The 20,316-nt window shown below is 42.8% G+C and overlaps 1 protein-coding gene across 1 annotated transcript in view; it reads right to left on the minus strand.

Moving 5' to 3' along the window:
* LOC308321627 (MAM domain-containing glycosylphosphatidylinositol anchor protein 1-like) overlaps positions 1-20,316 on the minus strand; it is a 165,282-nt gene that overhangs the window by 5,948 nt on the left and 139,018 nt on the right. Inside the window, exons 15-16 of the mRNA XM_080772615.1 lie at positions 12,274-12,404; positions 1,289-1,397 (exon numbers count right to left, since the gene is read on the minus strand). Of these exons, the coding sequence (XP_080628741.1) occupies positions 1,289-1,397; positions 12,274-12,404 (240 nt within the window). The remainder of the gene's footprint in view (positions 1-1,288; positions 1,398-12,273; positions 12,405-20,316) is intronic.

The raw sequence follows: 20,316 nt of genomic DNA on the forward strand, positions 1-20,316 counted from the left end.
CACACACACACACACACACACACACACACACACACACACACACACACCTTCCTGTCACCTCACATCATGGTTTAGACTTTAGAGAGTTAAAGGTGGCTTTTTAATAATTCATGTTTCTCATTGTGTTGTTTTCTTGTCTCTAATGTTTTCCTTGCTTTGCTGCTTGCTGGATCACTGGATAAAATACAGACAGTAAGAATAACATTCTATGAAAGGTTCCTGAGTCACTATGCTGAAATATAAGTCTTATTATAGTTTTGAAATGTATTTGTTGTAAATTATAATAACAGCTGGCTGTAAGTGAGCTGCAGGTGCAAGAGTCTTAACCCATTTAGACCTGCGGACGATTAAACCAAATAATGCTTTCTAAATCCTGACAGTTTTCTGCAAAAAATTTAGTCTCTGTGACACATCTATAGGGCTGCAATCTGCATTCAAAGATTTTCCTAGAAGCTTTGTCATTGGTCAATTTGCCTGTCTGCTTCCTGATTGGTTAGTCATTGCGACCGTTTTTCTTTTTCGACCAATGACAACGCTTCTAGGAACATCTTTGAATGCAGATTGCGGCCCCTAGGTGTGTCACAGAGACTCCTTTTCTTTGGGAGTGTTCTACCCATTAAAATGTTGACATATTATTGCTTATAGCAGCATTAATGTGTCATTATCCAATGTCATGAACTAATTGTTAATAGGATGTTATTAGATTGTCATTGCGCACATTGGCCTGTCAAATTGGGATTGGATTACATTATTGTTTCAGCGCTCAGGTGGTGCAGACACAGTGCTAAAGTATAGCCGCCCACCACCGCGGAGTCTGGGGGTTCCAATACGGCTTTGTCGAGCATCTATACGAGCACAATTGTCCCGTGTTCGGGGGAGCGAAGCCCGGGCGAGGAGGGTGACATGACACACTGCGCGTCTCACACTAGTGAGACGCGCTAGTGTGGTGGGGTGGGGGCTCCTCACTGGCAGCTAGGATACAATATAATGAAAACACACAGAAATATGTGTGGAGGAATCAATTGTGATAACGACTAAATTGTGGAGAAAACGGGGTAAAAAAAAGTCTTAAAACATTTAAAAAGGATTACATTGCATCATAATATATGGACGCATGGTCAGTTGTTACACAATCACACTTATTAGTCCAAATTCATTCACATAAAATGTGTGTGCGTGTGTGTGTGCGTGCGTGCGTGCGTGCATGCGTGCGTGCGTGCGTGCGTGCGTGCGTGCGTGCGTGCGTGCGTGCGTGCGTGCGTGCGTGCGTCACATGTCCATGTGTTACCTGCGCTGGTGGCCATGTCTCCAGGCCTGCATTTCCCCCTGGTGATTGACACGTCATCAATGGCGATATCACCCTCAAAGCTGGGACCCCGTATTCCCTCAAACACAATCTGGATGAAGAGAGAGAGAGAGAGAGAGAGAGAGAGAGAGAGAGAGAGAGGGGAATTAAAGAAAGTATAGAGTGCAATGATTTATGTAACTGACATGTAGAGTTAGCAATAGAAACATTAAACAACACATTTTCCACACATTAATAACAAGGTAGCGCGTCATGAGAAGCAGACTTGATCCCTCTGAAAGAGATGGTAATGATGTAATGACTTGGGAGTGAGAATGCATTGTGAGTCCACTCTTTGATTTATACAAACTGTCTGCTGTATAGAGTGAACGAGTGCACTCTGTCCTTAAATAACTGAAGGACCAACATGGTCAACAGCAACAAAAACGACGCAACCAACTGAAAACTCTATCTCCCAACAGACTCCTCTGTTTCAGCTACCAGCCAGCCATCTGCTTCTGACTCACTGGTGTGGTGAATCGACATGCCCAAAAAACCCATCGCACACAGCTAATCAAAAACCACCCATATCCCGCGTGCGTGCGTGCACACTGGAATGAATGAATGAATGAATGAATGAATGAATGAATGAATGAATGAATGAATGAATGAATGAATGAATGAATGAATAAATAAATAAGAGTTTGACTATGGAGATACAACTATAAGGTGTCTGCCAACCATTATGGGAAGTGGGAACTGCCAATTATCACAGAAACTGAACAGAATGCAGAAAGTAAAGTATACCTACAGTAGTATAGCTCATGGTCTGGGCATTCCTGCAATCTGCAGGCCTCTCACAACTATTTAATGGACGTTACTGAGGCTTCCTAATATAAATACAAGTTTCCAAATATGCATACAAGCAGTTTATATTTGTAATCAAGCTGTGAGATATAATAGCATCAGCAGGTTAGTAGGGAATGTCTCTTCCAGACTGTGATGGAATGTAATGGTCACTTCTACTGTCCTCATAATCAACACCTGGTGTACTATACTGTAGCTGTAACATCTGTACGGGCAACATATTCATGTTTTTGTAGCTTGAACATGGCATTTGAAACAATAAATCCGGTTAAACTTTGACAGACCGACTAATGAATCTAATAAACTAATAAATCAACAATAATATGCCATGCCTAGAAAAGTACATTTCCTTACAGACTTTCAGAAATATGTGTAATTGGAATATGGTCACGGTGCAGACAATGGGGAGAAGAATATACACACACCTGAGCTATGCATGCAAACCAGGGTACAACTGTGAGTTTTCATTAAACTGAATTAGTGAAACAAAAGCAGCAGATTGTTGTATAATTAGGGACTACCAGGAAAATAATTGGGAAATGGAAGCCAAGAAACCAACAGTGGGGACACTGGCACACGCGCACGCACACGCACACGCGCACGCACGCACGCACACACACACACACACGCACACACGCACACACACACACACACACACACACACACACACACACACACACACACACACACACACACACACACACACACACACACACACAGGAGAATAAACTCCTCCACACAGCTAGACCACACAGGAAACACTGAAAGCAAGCTTTTCCAGAATACATAAAGACAATACTCTGGTGTATGAAAACACTGGTAAATTCACAATAGTCTGCGACTATCCCTTAAAACAATAGGGTTAAGTGGTTTATTCATTCGTTTTTTCTTCTTAGAAAAGTGTCAAGAGTCAAAAGATCAATCAATATACGTATTTAAGTGCAGTGCTCAAGTAAATGTACTTTGTTACGATCCAACCACTGCGGTTCACAAGACAGAGACATGGCGTGGGTAAAGCACCGTAGGAGGCGAGAAAGGATTGTATGAGGAAGAAAGATGACAGATGTAATGTGGAAAACAACAAATGGAGTGAGAAACAGAGAAGTGAAAGAGAGACAATTGGCCCACGGGGTGCATGACACAAGAATGTAGAAGAGAGAGAGAGAGAAGATGAGGAGAATGAAGGAGTAATATAAAGTAGGTTTATCAGCATGTCGCCTCTGCCTGCTGCTATCAAACATGCATGCTCTCTACATTATACAAAAAGACTGTATTCTTCTTTATTCTCGTGTGTGTATGTCATGCACTCCTGTTTAACGGGGCACCAGTGGAGAATCAGTAGTTTAGTCGATTAGTGGTTTATCTGGTAAGTTATGACATTGAGGGGGCAGAAAACTGCCTGGTCATGGTTCATGTAACTCGTTTGTCACTGAAAAGCCTATATACTCTGATGCACCCCGTAAACTTCCGGTTGAGGCCTTTGTACACTATTACCCAATATAAGTCTATTATGTACTGTAGAAGAGCCGCCATTGGACTGGCCCCATGAAGTGAACGGAGTTGTCGTAACTCTGTCTTACTCTGAGTCTGGTGTACCAGTTTAAACCTGTTTTATGTGGTCCAATTTAGAGGTTTAGAAGAGGTTGCGTGTATGTGTCTTATTACTTCCAGTATTATCTCTAATCTTGAGATAACAGAACAACACATTAGAGGGGTTACAAAAGATTATGGCAGATGGCGTCATTCCTGTTTTGAGGACGCTTATTCTGTTATTCTACTGCTCTGCCACCATCCATTAAAGGATGTGTAACACTGGTTTGAGGTTTCTTTGTTTAGCTTGTTTTTGTGTGTATTCAAATTTTGCATTGGAAATTCCAAATTAACCGAATCTGACCTGTCGAGGCGTGCGTGCGTGCTTCATGGGTGCGTGAGTGCATGCGTTCGTGTGGTGAGGGGCAAAAAAAGAGGGTGGGTTACGCAACTGACAGACCTTTCCTGGAAATATTTAACACCAAATTAAATATATTTTTTATGTTTGCAGGAGTTAGGTGTGTGTCAGATTGATTTCCAACACATTCTCCCAACCAGTTGTGGACAGTTAAGCCTAAGTAGCCTATACATTTTATGGACTATCTGTACTTTACATTTGGACATCTATACATTTCAAAGACAGATATTTTACTTTTCACACCACTTTATTTCTCGGAAGGGACAAGAACATTATGCAGATGCTAGTTGTATTGATCAACGTGCTGCTAGACAGAGCATATGGCCATGATAGCAGTTATCTTGACACCTCTTTGAGGACAATGATGATGACGACTACGACGAGGACAGCAATGGTGATGGTAATGCAGGAGGTGATGAGCCAAGGTCAATGTCCATCCATGCTGGCAATGTCACAGCCACTTAATACTCTTAATTTACTTAAAGTAGAAATAACATGCATTTTAAAACGGTTTTAAATATTTAATATCATAATTATTGTCTATGTCCCTCAAACTTATTTCTAATGGTTTGAGCCTCAATCACCACTCTGATACAACCAGTCCTTTTCTTTCTGGACAGTTTTAGCTGTAATGCCACAATGTCCTGGGGTGGTGGGGGCGCTAATATGCAAATTATTTAATATTTGAGTCATTATAATACTGATGCTAGATAAAACCAGGCTTGTTTCCATGCCATGCCAGCTTGGAAAATAAACAATGGTGGACATTGTAAACAAAGTGGAAATGCAAATTTGGAACTGAAGACTGAAGAGGAGGAGGAATTATACAAAGTAGGGTGATACTGATGATACATACGTATGTCACGCATACGTATGACCAAATCAGTGGAGCTGTTCCTGAGAGCAGTTTCCATAAAAGCCTCTAAATGATGTGAAAGCCAGATTGTTAAAAATTGCAAATTTGTGGGAATAGAAAACACATACAGTAGGGAAGCCCAAAAAACAAATTTATTTTTTGAAAAAGTTGAATTATGAAGTGCCTATAAAATTATTTTCGTTCCCACGTCTTTGGCACTACTATTTCAATGCCTTTTTCCATAGACAATACCCTTCTGGACTGGGTTAAAAGTTATCCGCATAATATCCTCCAGTATTTTGTCACAAGCCAGATATGTCACAAAAAAACGAAAATCGTTTTTGCTTAGAAAATGGGTTCTATTGATTTTGGCAACACACAATCTTTCTCAAATATAAATAAATATCCAATCTACAAGGTCACGTCGCATTGTGAGCTTCTACATTGGCTATTTTCACAGAATGTTTGTCTATTCACTGAATGTTCGACTATAATGTTTTTAATTTATAAAAAATGACATAGTAGTTGTTGACCGATTAGAAACATGTCTTTGGCAGCTGGCAGTCTGCACAAGACAAATGACACAAAGCACCCTGCCCTCAATTAATGTCACAGTCTCCTCTACGCTGTCATAACGTACGACAAATGGGAGGATGAATATTTAAAATGCTTTGTGTGGGAGTGAAGCTTCATTAAAGATACAGTACAGTACACACGTGAGCACACACACAAACGTGAGTATGAGTACACACACAAGCATGCATGCAAGTGTGCTCACACAGTGTGAATGGATTCCATCCGGGGTGGAATGGAAAGGACACGACTTTCCCTAGTGGCTGCTGTGTGTGTGTGTGTGTGTGTGTGTGTGTGTGTGTGTGTGTGTGTGTGTGTGCGTGCGTGCGTGCGTGCGTGCGTGCGTGCGTGCGTGCGTGCGTGCGTGTGTGTGGGGGGGGGGGGGTTGGTGGTGGGTGAGTGCTTCAGAAACATTTATGACAGAGTCCATCATCATCTCCAACAGGACTAGCTCCCACCAGGACCTGTGAGCCATGTGGAAGGTGAGAAAGGTCTCACTCATCCAGCATTCTATGCTGGCAGGTCAACAACAGGTCTAGAGCACATGGGGTCGTCTGGAGCAGGTGTTCCCAAACCTTTTTGGACCAGGTACCCCTTTTGGGGTAGATATTTTTCCAGGTACCCCCTCATCCTCGCAACACGGATAACAATATATTTACAACCACAAGCAGTGTTTCCTGCGGGAAAAAGCTTTGGCATGGTGCTGGGCACAGGCCGCAATTTTGATTAATGAATTAATTTGATTCATTAATTAATAAGATTAATACATTAAGATTAATTCGTATTATTGCTCTTGTATTGCTATTGGAGACACTGGGGGGACACTGGGGGACACTGGGCAGGCACTGAGGAGGCACTGGGGAGACACTGGGGAGGCACACTGGGGAGGCACTGGGAAGGCACTCGGGGGGCACACTGGGGAGGCATTGGGGAGGCACTCAGGGGGACACTGGGGAGGCACTCAGGGGGACACTGTCTAAATGTATACGTCTAAATGTATACGTCTAAATGTATACGTCTAAATGTAGACGTCTAAATGTAGACGTCTAAATGTATACAGACGTCTAAATGTAGACGTCTAAATGTAGACGTCTAAATGTGTACATCTAAATGTAGACGTCTAAATGTAGACGTCTAAATGTGTACGTCTTCTCTTATGGGGGTCCCTGGCATATCTTTTCAAATGGGGGTCCACGGGCTAAGTAGTGTCAATTTGGGGGTCCTTGACATGAAAAAGTTTGGGAACCACTGCTTTAAACACTTTAGCACTTTATGAACATGAACAAAATAGATGGGTCCCCCCTGGAACTCCCTCAGGTACCCCTGGGGGTCCCCGGACCCCACTTTGGGAACCACTGGTCTGGAGGACAACTATAGGACAAGAGGTGCAAGAAGACCAAACACATTGAAAGCTGAGATGCCCTCTCCTCCACTCTTATACCCATCCCAGCAGGCTACTGTAGTGGGCGGTGGTTAGATGAGACCTGGGGTTCAATTTAGAAGTAACTTTACTAGTTATTTTTTACTCTTCAGTGACTTGGAGATAGCATTGTGCCATGGGGTAAAGACACTGAAGAGAGTGATTTGTGCTCCTCGAAGTGAGCAACGAGTGAAAGACGAGTTCCCTCGTTTTGGCACAGGCGGGTCGTGGAGAGAAGAACGAGGTCCCGCGTTCTTGGCATACATTCGGTTATGGTACTTACTCCACCAGTAAAGTTTTCTCCCCAAACCGAAATGTCATCTGGCCACAAAACACTGGAAGACAGACGCTGCCCACCACAGATCACAGTGGTGGTGGCAATTAGCTCAGGCCAAGCAGTGTTCACAGCCAGCACTGCTAGAACCCATGGTTTTAATACCTGGATATCAGTTCTGAGACCGCCAACCCAAACCTCTGAATGAGCCAGCTGAACCGAACAAATTTGGCCTGCGCAGGTGTAGTATGCATAGACTTTAGCTAACGGTGCTGTGTTCTGTGTGACGCATTCGATCAGTTAGCATTGTCTTTAGTTATACTTAAATGTTCTCTTTAACACAGCCAGGCCAGTAAAGGGTAAATGGTGCATTTACTGTATACTGTACATAGCGCCTTTATCCAAGGCACTTTACAGTACGTAGATTGTAGACATTCACACACACATTCACACACCAATGACAGAGGAAACCATGCAAGGCACGGTAGGCACCAACCAGCACATCGGGAGCAATTAGGGTTTCAGAATCTTGCTCAAGGACACTTCGACACTAACTCTGGTGGAGCCCGGGTTCAAACTGCCAACCTTGCGGTTACCAAACGGCCACTCTACCCCTGAGCTACTGGAGCTAATTGAGTGCACAAGCAGGCCTCCAGCGTTCATCCATCAAGGACCTCACGCACGCACGCACGCACACACGCACGCACGCAAACACGCACACACGCACACACACACGCACACACACACACACACACACACACACACACACACACACACAGAATCCGGAATAATTACAACAACCCTGCTCATAAATAAGCCTGCTAATTGAGCTGTCACGGCTAATTGCTGCAGGGGGTAGCTGTGTGTATTTTGGATGAGAGAACGAACGATATATGTCGTGTCCGAATTCAGTGAATGATTCACTACTCCCTAGTCCCTACTCCCTATATAGGGAGCCAGATGTGCTGCTGATTATATTGTGACTATTGTGGGGGGGGGGGGAGAGATCATTAGGTCATTGATGTCGCACAATTAAAACGTCCCAGATCAGCATCACCGTTGGAGTGATGAATAAACTGTGGCGATCGGCAAAAATAATAATAATGGACATTTCATTCCCCATACGCTGACTGACGGTTACGTTACCAGTTGCGTGGCGCTGGTTGGTCATGCCATAGAAGCCCAGCCCATATCAGACATGGAGCTGTGTGTGAAGGCTGTGTGTGCAGACCTTGGAGTATATATGAATAGAGAAGTCACCCGAGTTCTCCTCCCATCCACTTGCATTAAGTTGCTCAAAAGCGCATGAGGCGATTTCACTCCTCCTTCCGGGTAGGAACAGAGTGCATTCTGGGATGGATTGGCCCCAAACACATGAACGCGCTGCCGTTGAACGTGCACGAACGCGCACGAACGCGGACGAGCGTGCTGCCGTCGTGAACGTGCACAATGATAGTCAACGTACCAGCGCGTTCATGTGTTTGGGGCCAGGCTGCAATACCTTCATTCGGCCACTATGTCCATTTCACCTCAGGGTTTCCGCTGGGTGCCTTCTCTATTCATATATACTCTAAGGTGCAGACCGGTGGTGTGTGAAGACGGTGTGAGGTGAAGACGGGTGTTTTTCTTTTATTTCTTTTTGGGTGGAACTAAATCCCGCAGTGTAGTTTTTATTTTGGTTTTACAACAGTGGTGCACGGCACCTGGTTTCCTTTTGGTTATTCTGAAAATCAGAAATTAACATTTTTGTGTGAATGAACTGTGAATTTCACATTGCAATTGGTATTGCTGACAATACAATTGAACCTTGAACCTTGGCTGGAATCTAGTCTACACAATGTTTCGAATGGCACTAGGTGTCACATGGACGGACCACATCAGAAATGTGGTCCTCTTCTACGGGGATCTACCACGGGTCACAGATAAGGACAGAGAGAGAAGGATGGCTGGGTCAGGCACCCAGTGGTAAGCAAACTAGCACTGTGGAAGCCACCACCTGGTGCTAGATATGAGGGTGTGGAGGGCAGAGCAATTCAGGAGACCCGAGCTGGTGTTGGCTAGACTCTACTCTCGCATCACATTGTTTTCTTTCACACATTATTCACACATTATTCGCATAGCCTATAAAGGAAGGCCCCTATGAATTGAATTGAATTGAATTGAATTGAATTGAATTGAATTGAATTGAATTGAATTGAATTGAATTGAATTGAATTGAATTGAATTGAATTTAATTGAATTGAATTGAATTGAATTGAATTGAATTGAAACGAAACGAAACGAAACAAATCGACAAAGCAAGGAGGGAGGCAGTAGCATAGTGTGCATTGAGCAGCTCTTGGCTGGAGTGAGGGGGGGTTAGAGGCCTGTGTGATATTGACTCAGAGCTGACAGGGGCCACTTAGCGAGGAGACTGGGGCTCTGGCTGAGTGCTGTCAGGGCTCTGCTTACTGTCCATTCTCTCTCTCTCTCTCTGTGACACTGCAAACAATTGGGATATCACAGCCTGCAGACATGCTTTTGTACACATAGAGAGAGGCGTGCACACGCACACACACACGCACACAAAGAGGCATGAAGAGAGGCAGATAGTGACAAATTCCCTGTGGAGGAAGTGAGGGAGCGTATAGAGTCCAACCACCCCACAAGGCAGAGCTTAGTGTGACTAGAGACAAGGCTATCACCACGTGTCAATAAGCAGAGCTCACATCTCCTTCAGTACTTCTGTTATCTACCTCTGCTCAGTCAGTCAGTCAGTGCACAGACAGGCCAGCAAGCCAGCCAGCCAGCCAGCCTGTCTGTCTGTCTGTCTGTCTGTCTGTCTGTCAGTCAGACAGTCTGTCTGTTCAGTGTGACAGTTTATGTCTACTTAACGTCCTTTGTTTGGTTTATTATTTTAATTTCTGCTTTGATAACAGCATATCTTGATGAAGTACTGTACATACATCTCTTGTTACTGTGTGGATATTTACTGCTGATATTGAGCAGAAAAATAGCTGAATTTCACTCACTGGCCCTCATTCATCAATATTCTCCTGTGTTGAACCATCAAAAAAAATCTGAAATGCTGTGCTTGCACTTATCTAATACATTAAACATATAACACTTTCTCTTTGAAAGTCTCAATGTTGTGCCTAATGTGCAGCTATCATGTTTTTCAATTCCATAATTAATAATGCTCTTTGTAATGCTGTTTTTATTAATGTGTTTATTATTGCACTCTTTATCAATGCCCCTGGAGGGGGCTTCAACCTTCGAAGAAGAGAAGGGAAGTGCATATATTTTCTCTACTGCGTTATTAACAGCTTATGTGAATAGATTTTAGATGTCTGCAATGAGAACTGCAATGTCGGCCAATGTATGATTCATGGGGCTCGAAGGGGCCTTGAAAAGTGTCAAAGTCTTAAAGCCCTTGAGAACTTTTACCTCTGTGTGTCTCAGGTGTCTTAATGCCGCAATATGAAACAGATATCAAAGAAAGACCAACACTCCAACAAAATTCCCATGATTCCTCAGTGAATTCAAAGCAGTCAAACTTCCCTGTTCTATGGGGTGAGGGGGTCAGATCTCCATCAAGGGCAGTTACTTACTGTAAGTGAGGTAGTGACTGACAGAACGGTTTATGAGAGGTAAAATGAAGACTATTATGAGAGAGAGAGAGAGAGAGAGAGAGAGAGAGAGAGAGAGAGAGAGAGAGATGAGTTACCAAGAGCAGCAGCCACGTTAACAGGTCAACACAGTGGGAGGTAATAACTGTGGGGTGTTTCGTTCACTGCAGGTGTTAATGTCTGTCAGCGAGGAAAGGCGTAATGAAACAATTAACATCATTCTACCTAACCAATCAACACCTGACACAACCTTCTACACAGAAATACCTCCATTCTATTGTATAATTAATTGATGTCTCTGAATTATGCACTGCTCCATGTAAGGCTGCTAATTGTGGTGCTGGTGGGATGTTGGGGAAATTATATCCGTTGGAGGAAGCAGAGGTTTTTTAAATAGCTTTTCAACGCACGCAGTGCAGTGCTTCCCATCAAAATACTAAGATGTGGCCAGTCAGTCCACACCGATGCAACTCCTTTCAACTCACTGCAACATGCAACTACTTGCAACCATCGGAGTTGCATTGGTGTGGACTGGCCTTAAAAGTGTTTTGTTGCGAGGAGTTGCGACTAGTTGTATTGGTGTGGTCTGGCCTTTAAGTTTCATACATCTTGGTTATATGTATCACAGATTGTGATGTCCACGCTTAACTCTCGCTACATTGATAACAAAAAGAAATCACACCTGTGTGAAGTGAGTGGCGATATTATCATCGTACATCATCCACTCATTGTCAATGGGAATTGAATCTTTGTGTAAGACGAAAATCTACACAATAGCTGAATATAGGAGAAGCTATAGCGCCCCTCAAAAAAGAAGTGAGGGCCGCATTTAATTCATATTGACCCACATGATGTTACACAAAGACGTCATTTGCAATTGACTTGGCCTGAACACATTTTGTCATAAAAAGTCCATAGTCCATAGTGTCCACAAAAACGTCACGGGCGGAACAGACAAAGCCAGACAGACGTTGGAGGGGCTAGCGCCCCTCAAAAGATCACACTTGTGTGAAGTGAAGTGAGCAGTGCATTTTATCATGACGATGATGTCTGATGATGTCAACAACATGACGTCACGGGGGACACACAATACAAAGCCACACGTTGGATCGGTCAGCACTGCTCAAAAACAAATTTGTTTTCATTCATTAACCATTTATGTGCAGACACACTTGAGCTGCAACAGCATGTTATCAAAAACATATTAGTTTTGTTTTCTGCTTTTTGTGTAATTTCAATCCTATCAGCCCACTTAAATCAATATAACTGCCTCAGAGACCGTCAAATTGGTTTTACGATCTTATCATTAATTTATTCCCACGCTTTCTGCACAGCCGAACAGAACGGCACCAAATTGTAGAAAATAACAGATAAGCATGCTGTTCTTCCTTAATAAATTCATCGTTTATATTCGATAGGAAGTAAAAAGGTGAGAGTCTTACCTGGAATGGACCGCTGGGGCTGATATTGAACAAGGCTTTATTCCAGGTGGGGCCTTGGTGACCAGCCATGTTCCAGACCACAGAGTCTACAGACGCAATGCTTTTCACTCTGAGAAGCACGTTCAGGGTGCCTAGACACACACACACACACACACACACACACACACACACACACAGTATGACACAGTTGAACACAGTTCTATTTTCCAGGCGGCGCCGCAGACAGTCGCAGACGGTGTGCGATGGGCTTGAGCCTCTTTATCCAATCTTTTTTTTTTAATGTTCATTAATTATTCTCATACTGAGAAAGGGAGGAAGAGTTTGATGTTCTAGTCTTTGATATGAAATCTGGTTAGATTAGGAAAATATGTATTTAAATAAGACAGCGACATGTAGTCTGAAAAGTCCCATCTCTCAGATTCAAATACTTTCTTTCTTTCTCCCTCTCTCTCTCTCTCTCTCTGATGTGAGAATGATCTCATTCATAATCTTAACAACCCTTACGCAGGGTCTTATTGGAACGTTAACCAACCACTATCGTATCTTAAAACAAATACAGACACAGGCGACTGTGCGTGCGTGCGTGCGTGCGTGCGTGCGTGTGTGTGTGTGTGTGTGTGTGTGTGTGTGTGTGTGTGTGTGTGTGCGTGCGTGCGTGCGTGCGTGTAAACATCAATGTTTCTCTTTCAAATAATAGCCTGCAGAACATCACTAGATGATCCGCTATAATCAGTACACACACTACACAGCCCTGAATAATAACATGATATCATCTGAATTGAAGTGAGTGATGGAATTTAATTTGGTATAAATGAAATGGAAAATCTTTTAAAAGATTAATGCACAGGCCAAAAACATCGGATGGGCAGCATGGCGCCTGAGCAAAAATCAAAGAAGACTATTGCTAAGACTAAACAAAGAGTTAATCTGGCACTGCGTATGATTCAGTGTTATACACCTGGCCTAAAAATAAGGGGAGATGCAGTATTCAAATGCAATATAAATGTATTAAGTAATCAAAATAAGGAATCAAATGTCAAATCAGGAGCAAACCGATGAGGTGTGGAAATCAGTAATCATCAGTGGTGTATAGTGCGTGTATGCATGAGTGAAATATAGGTGTGTGCGTGTTGTATGTATATATTAACAGAACATGAACACATGATGGTGCATGGTGGGGGAGGTGCAAAGAAGAACTGAAAACAACAGAACTGAGCAAAGGACTGGGGAGGCAGGCTTATATAGGGCGTCGGCACCAGGCCCAGGTGCCGACAGTTGACTGATTGTCCATCAACATCATTAGCTCTGCTTCCCAAAAGGAATTAGGATTGAAAAGCAGATAACCTATACAGAAGCCATGAACTAACCAAAGTTTATACTAAATATAATATATATAAAGGTACACCAGACCACATAATATAAGATACCATACTATATAATATACCATACACCATAATATAATATAATACAATATCCTATACCATAATACCATATACTATGATATACTATATACAGTGAACCGTCACATTCAGCTATCCAGCTTTCATCAGTATGACCTGTCAAAATACACCCTGCTTTTGCAAAGTGCAGGACACTGTAATGACACTGTGATAGTGTGTATGTTGTTTCTGGTTGCAGGTTCATGTATAGTTACTTGTATACTAATTGTTCATTGTTGGTGGTGTTTTTGTGCTGTTGTTCTTCTTTTCCCTCTTACGACTTAGTTTTGGTTGCTTCCCTTGCTATATACAGTTTGTTCTCTTACTTTGTATCTGGCCTTTAAATTCTGTCCAGTTCAGTTTAATAAATGTCTATATATCTACCTGTGAAATGTCTATTTATTCCAAATTAAATTATTTCCTCTCATTAAAACATTTTACCCTGGAGAAGAGAAAATATATGTGTGTGTGTGTGTGTGTGTGTGTGTGTGTGTGTGTGTGTGTGTGTGTGTGTGTGTGTGTGTGTGTGTGTGTGTGTGTGTGTGCAGAGCTCATTTCTTTACTTTGAATATTTTATTCACCTAATGTAGTCTGGATAGCAGCAGCACTCTTTGCTTTATATGAGTTCAAAGAAAGCTCCTCTGCTCTCTTCTCCTCATCAAAGTTGGGTTCTGTATGATTGTATGTATGATCTATGATTCTCTTAATAAAAATGAGATGTATCTGTATCATTGAGCTGTAGAATGAACCAGCTGTGTGTGTTTCATTTGAATGAACTCGGTTGTTCAGCTGTAGCTTCTGTTTTGTCTTGTAAAGCGATGATTAAGGAAGGTCACCAGATGGGGACTTCATATTTCAGTACAAATAATGTGTGGTGCTGAGTATTGTTCTCTACCACCCAGTAGCTGTGTGTACTGTAGGTGTGCCCATAACTATTGCTCACAGTTAAATATTAATAATTATTATACAGCCTATACTTCACATATACTGTAGTACTGTAAATCCATAGTACAAGACAATAACAAGCAAAAAATCAGTACTATTAGACACCCTATGCTGAGGGCGAGGACGCACTGAAACTACCGGTATACAGGTCTGAGAATGCCCATAATATGGACCTTTTTTATTGACGTTTTCGGGCCGGGTAGACCAAGTAATGTGTGGTAAGGGTAAAGTCAGGCGGGGCCCGGGCCAGCCCAGTTAGGGCCCAGGAAGGGCTGGGCCTTCATTTCCGGGCCTGCTGAGAACTCAAGTTTCTTATATGGGGATAATGACACATCACTCTGACAGCAGACTAAACAGCATTCAAGAAACCTCTCGGCTTTCAACCAACGCACACGGTATCTTCAACAATCTCAAATACTACAGGACCCAAGCAAGACACAGCATACAGGACCCAGCACAGGATGTCACGTGATGTCACAATGACCTGGGTGGGTGACAGGGAAAGTGGTTTAGGTGTCAAAAACACAATGTTTCATAGTTAACTGCGACCTTCGGTCGCAACAACCTGCTTTACTTTACCTAACCCTATCAACATTAAGTCAATCACCCCCCCCCCCCCCCTCTCTCTCTCTCTGGCAGAGAAAATGGGACGTTGATAAGTCCTGTATTGATTGCTCTGAACAAATGCAGAGAATGTCACTGTGAGAGTGTCAGAGTCACAGAGGACACAGGGGACAGCTCTATCAGAGCCTTGTCTCTGAGTGGGGAACACAGCAGCAATACTCATGCAAGCACGCCCAGTATCTCCCAAAGGTCTCAACTCTCAGTACAAATGCTACACTTTCACCAAAGCTCATTTGGGAAATATAGGCCTACTTAAACTCTGAAAGAGATAGTGGCCGTTAACACGTGTTGTTTGGCAGTGGGAGTGTGTTCAACACCACAGCAATAATCTCTCTCTCTCTCTCTCTCTCTCTCTCTCTCTCTCTCTCTCTCTCTCTCTCTCTCTCTCTCTCGCTCTCTCTCATTTAATTCTGTACAGTATTGTCCTCATGTTTCTGTACCTCTGTCTCCCTCCCTCATTGTTTTCATCCTGCACTTAATTTCACTCCTGAGACTCTCCATTGTTTCCATCTCATCCTTTTATTTTATTATATTTTATTCCCTGTATTCTCTCTCTCTCTCTCTCTCTCTCTCTCTCTCTCTCTCTCTCTCTCTCTCTCTCTCACTCTCTCTGCTCGGTATTCTTCATTAAGAGTCATGCAGTGTGTCTCTGGAAGAAGTGCAGAGTGCCTCTGCCAGGTTGAGGCAATTAAGAGAAGAGCAGATTGGAACAGACACCAGAACAACAGTGTAAATTGAGTGAGCTGGGTTTAGGTTTAGCGTGAGCCAGTTGTGAATGATAATGACCACCTGGAACAGGACCACGTCTTGCCTGACCACCAAGCCTTGTTCCCTTGCTAAGACACGTCTGCAAAAATACTATAAGCATAATAATCGTATAAATAATTGAAGGACTGGTATACACAAACCATCTGAGGAACCAGCATCCAAATGATTATATCGTAAAGTATTCAGACGACACAGTAATCCTTAGCTTATTGAAAAAATCCTCTAACATCGACTTATATAAACAAGAGATAGCAGGGGCCGTAAGGTGGTGTGAGGAGCAAAACCTTATTTTAAATGTTACAAAAACAAAGGAGATCATCTTCGATCCAAGGTCTGTGGGGGATCATAGCCCAATCCTCATCCACGGGGAGAGTGTGGAACAGGTGACCTCATACAAGTACGTGGGTATTTATTTTGATTCTCAGTTAAACTGGGCCAACCAAGTTGACTCCGTCTGTTCCCGAATTAACCAGCGCATGTCGCATGCACTTTCTGAGAAGGCTCAGGGTCCATGGCGTGGCAACAAACATCATGCTACTGTTCTACAGGGCAAACATAGAATCCGTTATCCGTTATGGCATCACCACATGGTTTGGTAACCTGTCCGTCAATCTCAAATCCCAACTTCAAAACCTAGTCAAAAGGGCTGGGAAAATCATAGGCCTGCAGCCCCCATGTTCTCTTCAAGAGATATTTGAGAGTACAGATATAAGATATACATTCTCTTTTGTTCCACTGTCAATCAAAGCACTCAATAACAGATAACTAACTACTGGGAGAGTGCAATACTGCAATACTTGAACCTTGATATATTTGCACAGTGTGGGAAGGATAATTTTTTGTACTATGAACTGTATTTTGTTGTACTATGAACTGTGTGTGTATTTATGTATGTAATGTATAACGTCTTGGTGCCCAAGACAAATGTCTCCTCGGAGACAATAAAGGCTAATTGAATTTAATTGAATTGACTGTCTGCACGTTTGTTCGTTTGTCTGCATGTTTGTCCATCTGAGGCAATGACACTGTTGCGCATGCTCGCCGTTGAGTATACACATCCAGGTATGTAGCGTTACACCACATTTGTTTGGCTATCAAATTCAGATTATTCAGTTAGAGCAGTACAATTGTTGAAATTGTGCTGTCACCCTGCACAGCATAACCACAAGGTAGCCCCGCCTCTAGTGTCTTATTGCTTAAAGAGATAACATCCAATATTTGAATATGAACATTACATTATTAATACAAATTACACTTTAACACGATATTGTGCACTAGGCTATAACACGAAATAATGTGCACTGTCCCAGATTTTTTTTTATATAAGCAAGGAATTATAGAAGAGAGGAATTCTGAGGATACAGAATTTTAGAAGAGAGGAATTCTGAGGATCCAGAATAGGATGGGAATTCTGTAGAGTGCATAGCTGAAATTTTGCGGGAGTAGCGGTATTTTGGCGGAAAAAACCGCTCAAGGAAATGACGTTGATGCTTTACAAATCTGTTCACATTCTCCGTGAATGAAACGAGTGTTGTGATTGGTCAAAAAAATATTGTATCCGGGGGAAATACATCTGACGGGATACACAGTTGACCCTGACGAAGGCCCATACAGGCAGAAACGCGTTAGTCGTTTGTTTTTTTTGTTTTTTTTTAAGATTCTTTTTTGCGGCTTACGCCTTTTATTGGTTTTTTGAAGGGACAGACAGTAGGCTGACAGGAAACGGGAGAGATATGGGGGAAGACATGCAGTAAAGGCCATGTCGGGCTCGGGAGTCGAACCCGCGGCACACTGCGACTGGATTACCAGTCGGGTGCCCAGACGGTTACGCCACCGCCTGGGCCGCGTTGGTCGTTTTTTAACCCTTGTTGTTTTTTATCATCATGAAATAAAGGATGTTTCTATACTTCTACTGCACAGAGCTGCCTTGGACCCTCTTTTAAGTTCGCCACCTTCTTACCTACTCCTTCCACATTCATTTCGACTCACTCTACGTACAGTACAGAACTTTTAAAGAACTCGTGTGCTGTATGATGTGAAACCCTCTCCAAAGAGCACCTGGCTGCAATTTGTCTACATATTAAGGACCCACAAAGCGCTTCTTCTTAAAAAAATTCTTGGTACATCGGACGGATGTTTCCGGCCCAACATTTCCGCCTATATGCACTCTGCCTTATCCCTTCTCTTCACAGGTGAGTAAGGCTGGAGCGAGGCTAACTGAGGATAGGGAAATAAAAAAGAACCATAGATGGATAGAACACACACAGAAATGACACAGCCTTTCCTGCCCACTATCTCCTTCGACACAGGAGGTGAAAATAAGAGCACATGTCTGCAGTAGAGCCTTTAATGTTTTAAATCAATACTGTTACGTGCGTGCGTGTGTGTGTATGTGCTTGCGTGCATGCGCGTGTAGACATGCAGTGTACTTTCAGATGTATACTGTGGATAAAGTTGTCTGTTATATAAACTCTATGATGAACAGCCCTTCAAATGACCCACTGTACGTATTTCACCAGTGTCGTAAATCACACCCACCCCTTCATCCACCTTTATGCATGCACGCACGCACGCACACGCACACGCACACACACACACACACACACACACACACACACACACACACACACACACACACACACACACACACACACACACACACACACACACACACACACACGCATGCTCCCACACAGGAAAATGCAGGTACGTGCACGCCCTGGGAGAACCAACAAACACTGTTTGTGTCCTTTATCTCTTACAAACACAATCACACCAAGCTATAGTTCTGTGTGATGAGCTCTGCACGCCACGGTCACGCCTGGAGGTCACGTTTTCTGACAGAGGTGCACAGAAATAAAGAAACGTAGAAGGGACCAATGGATTAACAACTAGATGTCAAATGGCTCATGATACAGTATGTGCAAAGCTGAGGCAGTAGCGCTACCGACTGCGCCACCAATGGGAGTAAGATTTATTATTTGCCCATTTGGCATGAATCTCACAGTTGATTGATGGACAAAAGACCTCTTCAGTCTGACCTTATTGTATGCTGGAACACCATATCTCCTTCCTGAAGGCAGCAACCTATACTCTCCATACAAGACATGGCTATAGTATTAGAGGTGATATTCCTTGCTAACCTTAGGATGCTGTTATCATACGTGGATGAAGTGGTTGTCCAACAATCTTTGAACAAATGTTTAGTTGTTGCAGCATTTGTGACTTTAAGTGAAAAACAAAAGAAGAATCCGTCTACTAGCACCAAAGGATCTTAAACGGCGAAGGAAGTAGAATATTTGCTTTGTTTTCTTACACACTGATTCAGTCTGATTTTTCCACAACAGTAGGTGATCTATTTCTACTCCTAGGTATATGAACATACCTGGTTGATCGGTTCACTATGAATAGTGATAATAATAATAATATCTCAAACTTATATAGCGCTTTTCTGAGTGATGGGGGATCTGTGTGTCTCTAGTGGTGCACCAAAAATAATCTCTTCTGTCTTTTTTGTGTTAATGATGAGAGCGTTGTTATCACTCCATTCAACCGCCTTATTTAAATATTTACTCTGTGTTGGTGCAGTCCAGGATCACTGGAACTATCTAGAAGAGAAATTATGGTTGTATACTTTAGAATGTACTGATCTGGTGTGTCGGTGCGACAATCAGACAGACATTCCTCTAGTAGAGGCTCCAGAAGGGGTCCACGCGCAGTCGCGCACCCCCTTCATTTTCTTTCCTAGTTTGGATTTTTTGCATCCATAGGACCTCTACTATCCAGATGTTGATGATCCCAAGAACAAAGCTTACCATAAGTGTGTTTTATTCAATGTTGTATTACCCCTATGAGACACCATATGCTATCTGGAACACCGGCGAGGATGTCTTTTGTAGACGGTGGCACACTCAAATTTTGAGATAGACCAAAGATAGAGATACCAGACATTGATTCTAGACAACATCAGGTTTCCAATGGGACCAACCTTGTCATGCCACCTGGTCAGGAAGGGGGGTAAATACCTAATTGATTAAAAGTTTGACTACATTTTGGCGGGTGAAAAACGGCAATAACCATTTTTCAAAAGTTCCCTTTAGCTGTCACTTCAATAATGGAAATGGGTTACATGGATACCTACAAGGCTCTGTACAGACATGCCAAATTTATGCCAATCTCATGCAGTTTTGGGCAAGAACCATGCAGTTTTATACATGCATAAGCTGAGTGTACACTCAGCTGTACTTTTCACCCTTTATTAAAGGGT

Source organism: Protomyctophum bolini, assembly GCF_963924005.1.
Source record: "Protomyctophum bolini genome assembly, chromosome: 1".
Taxonomy (NCBI): domain Eukaryota; kingdom Metazoa; phylum Chordata; class Actinopteri; order Myctophiformes; family Myctophidae; genus Protomyctophum; species Protomyctophum bolini.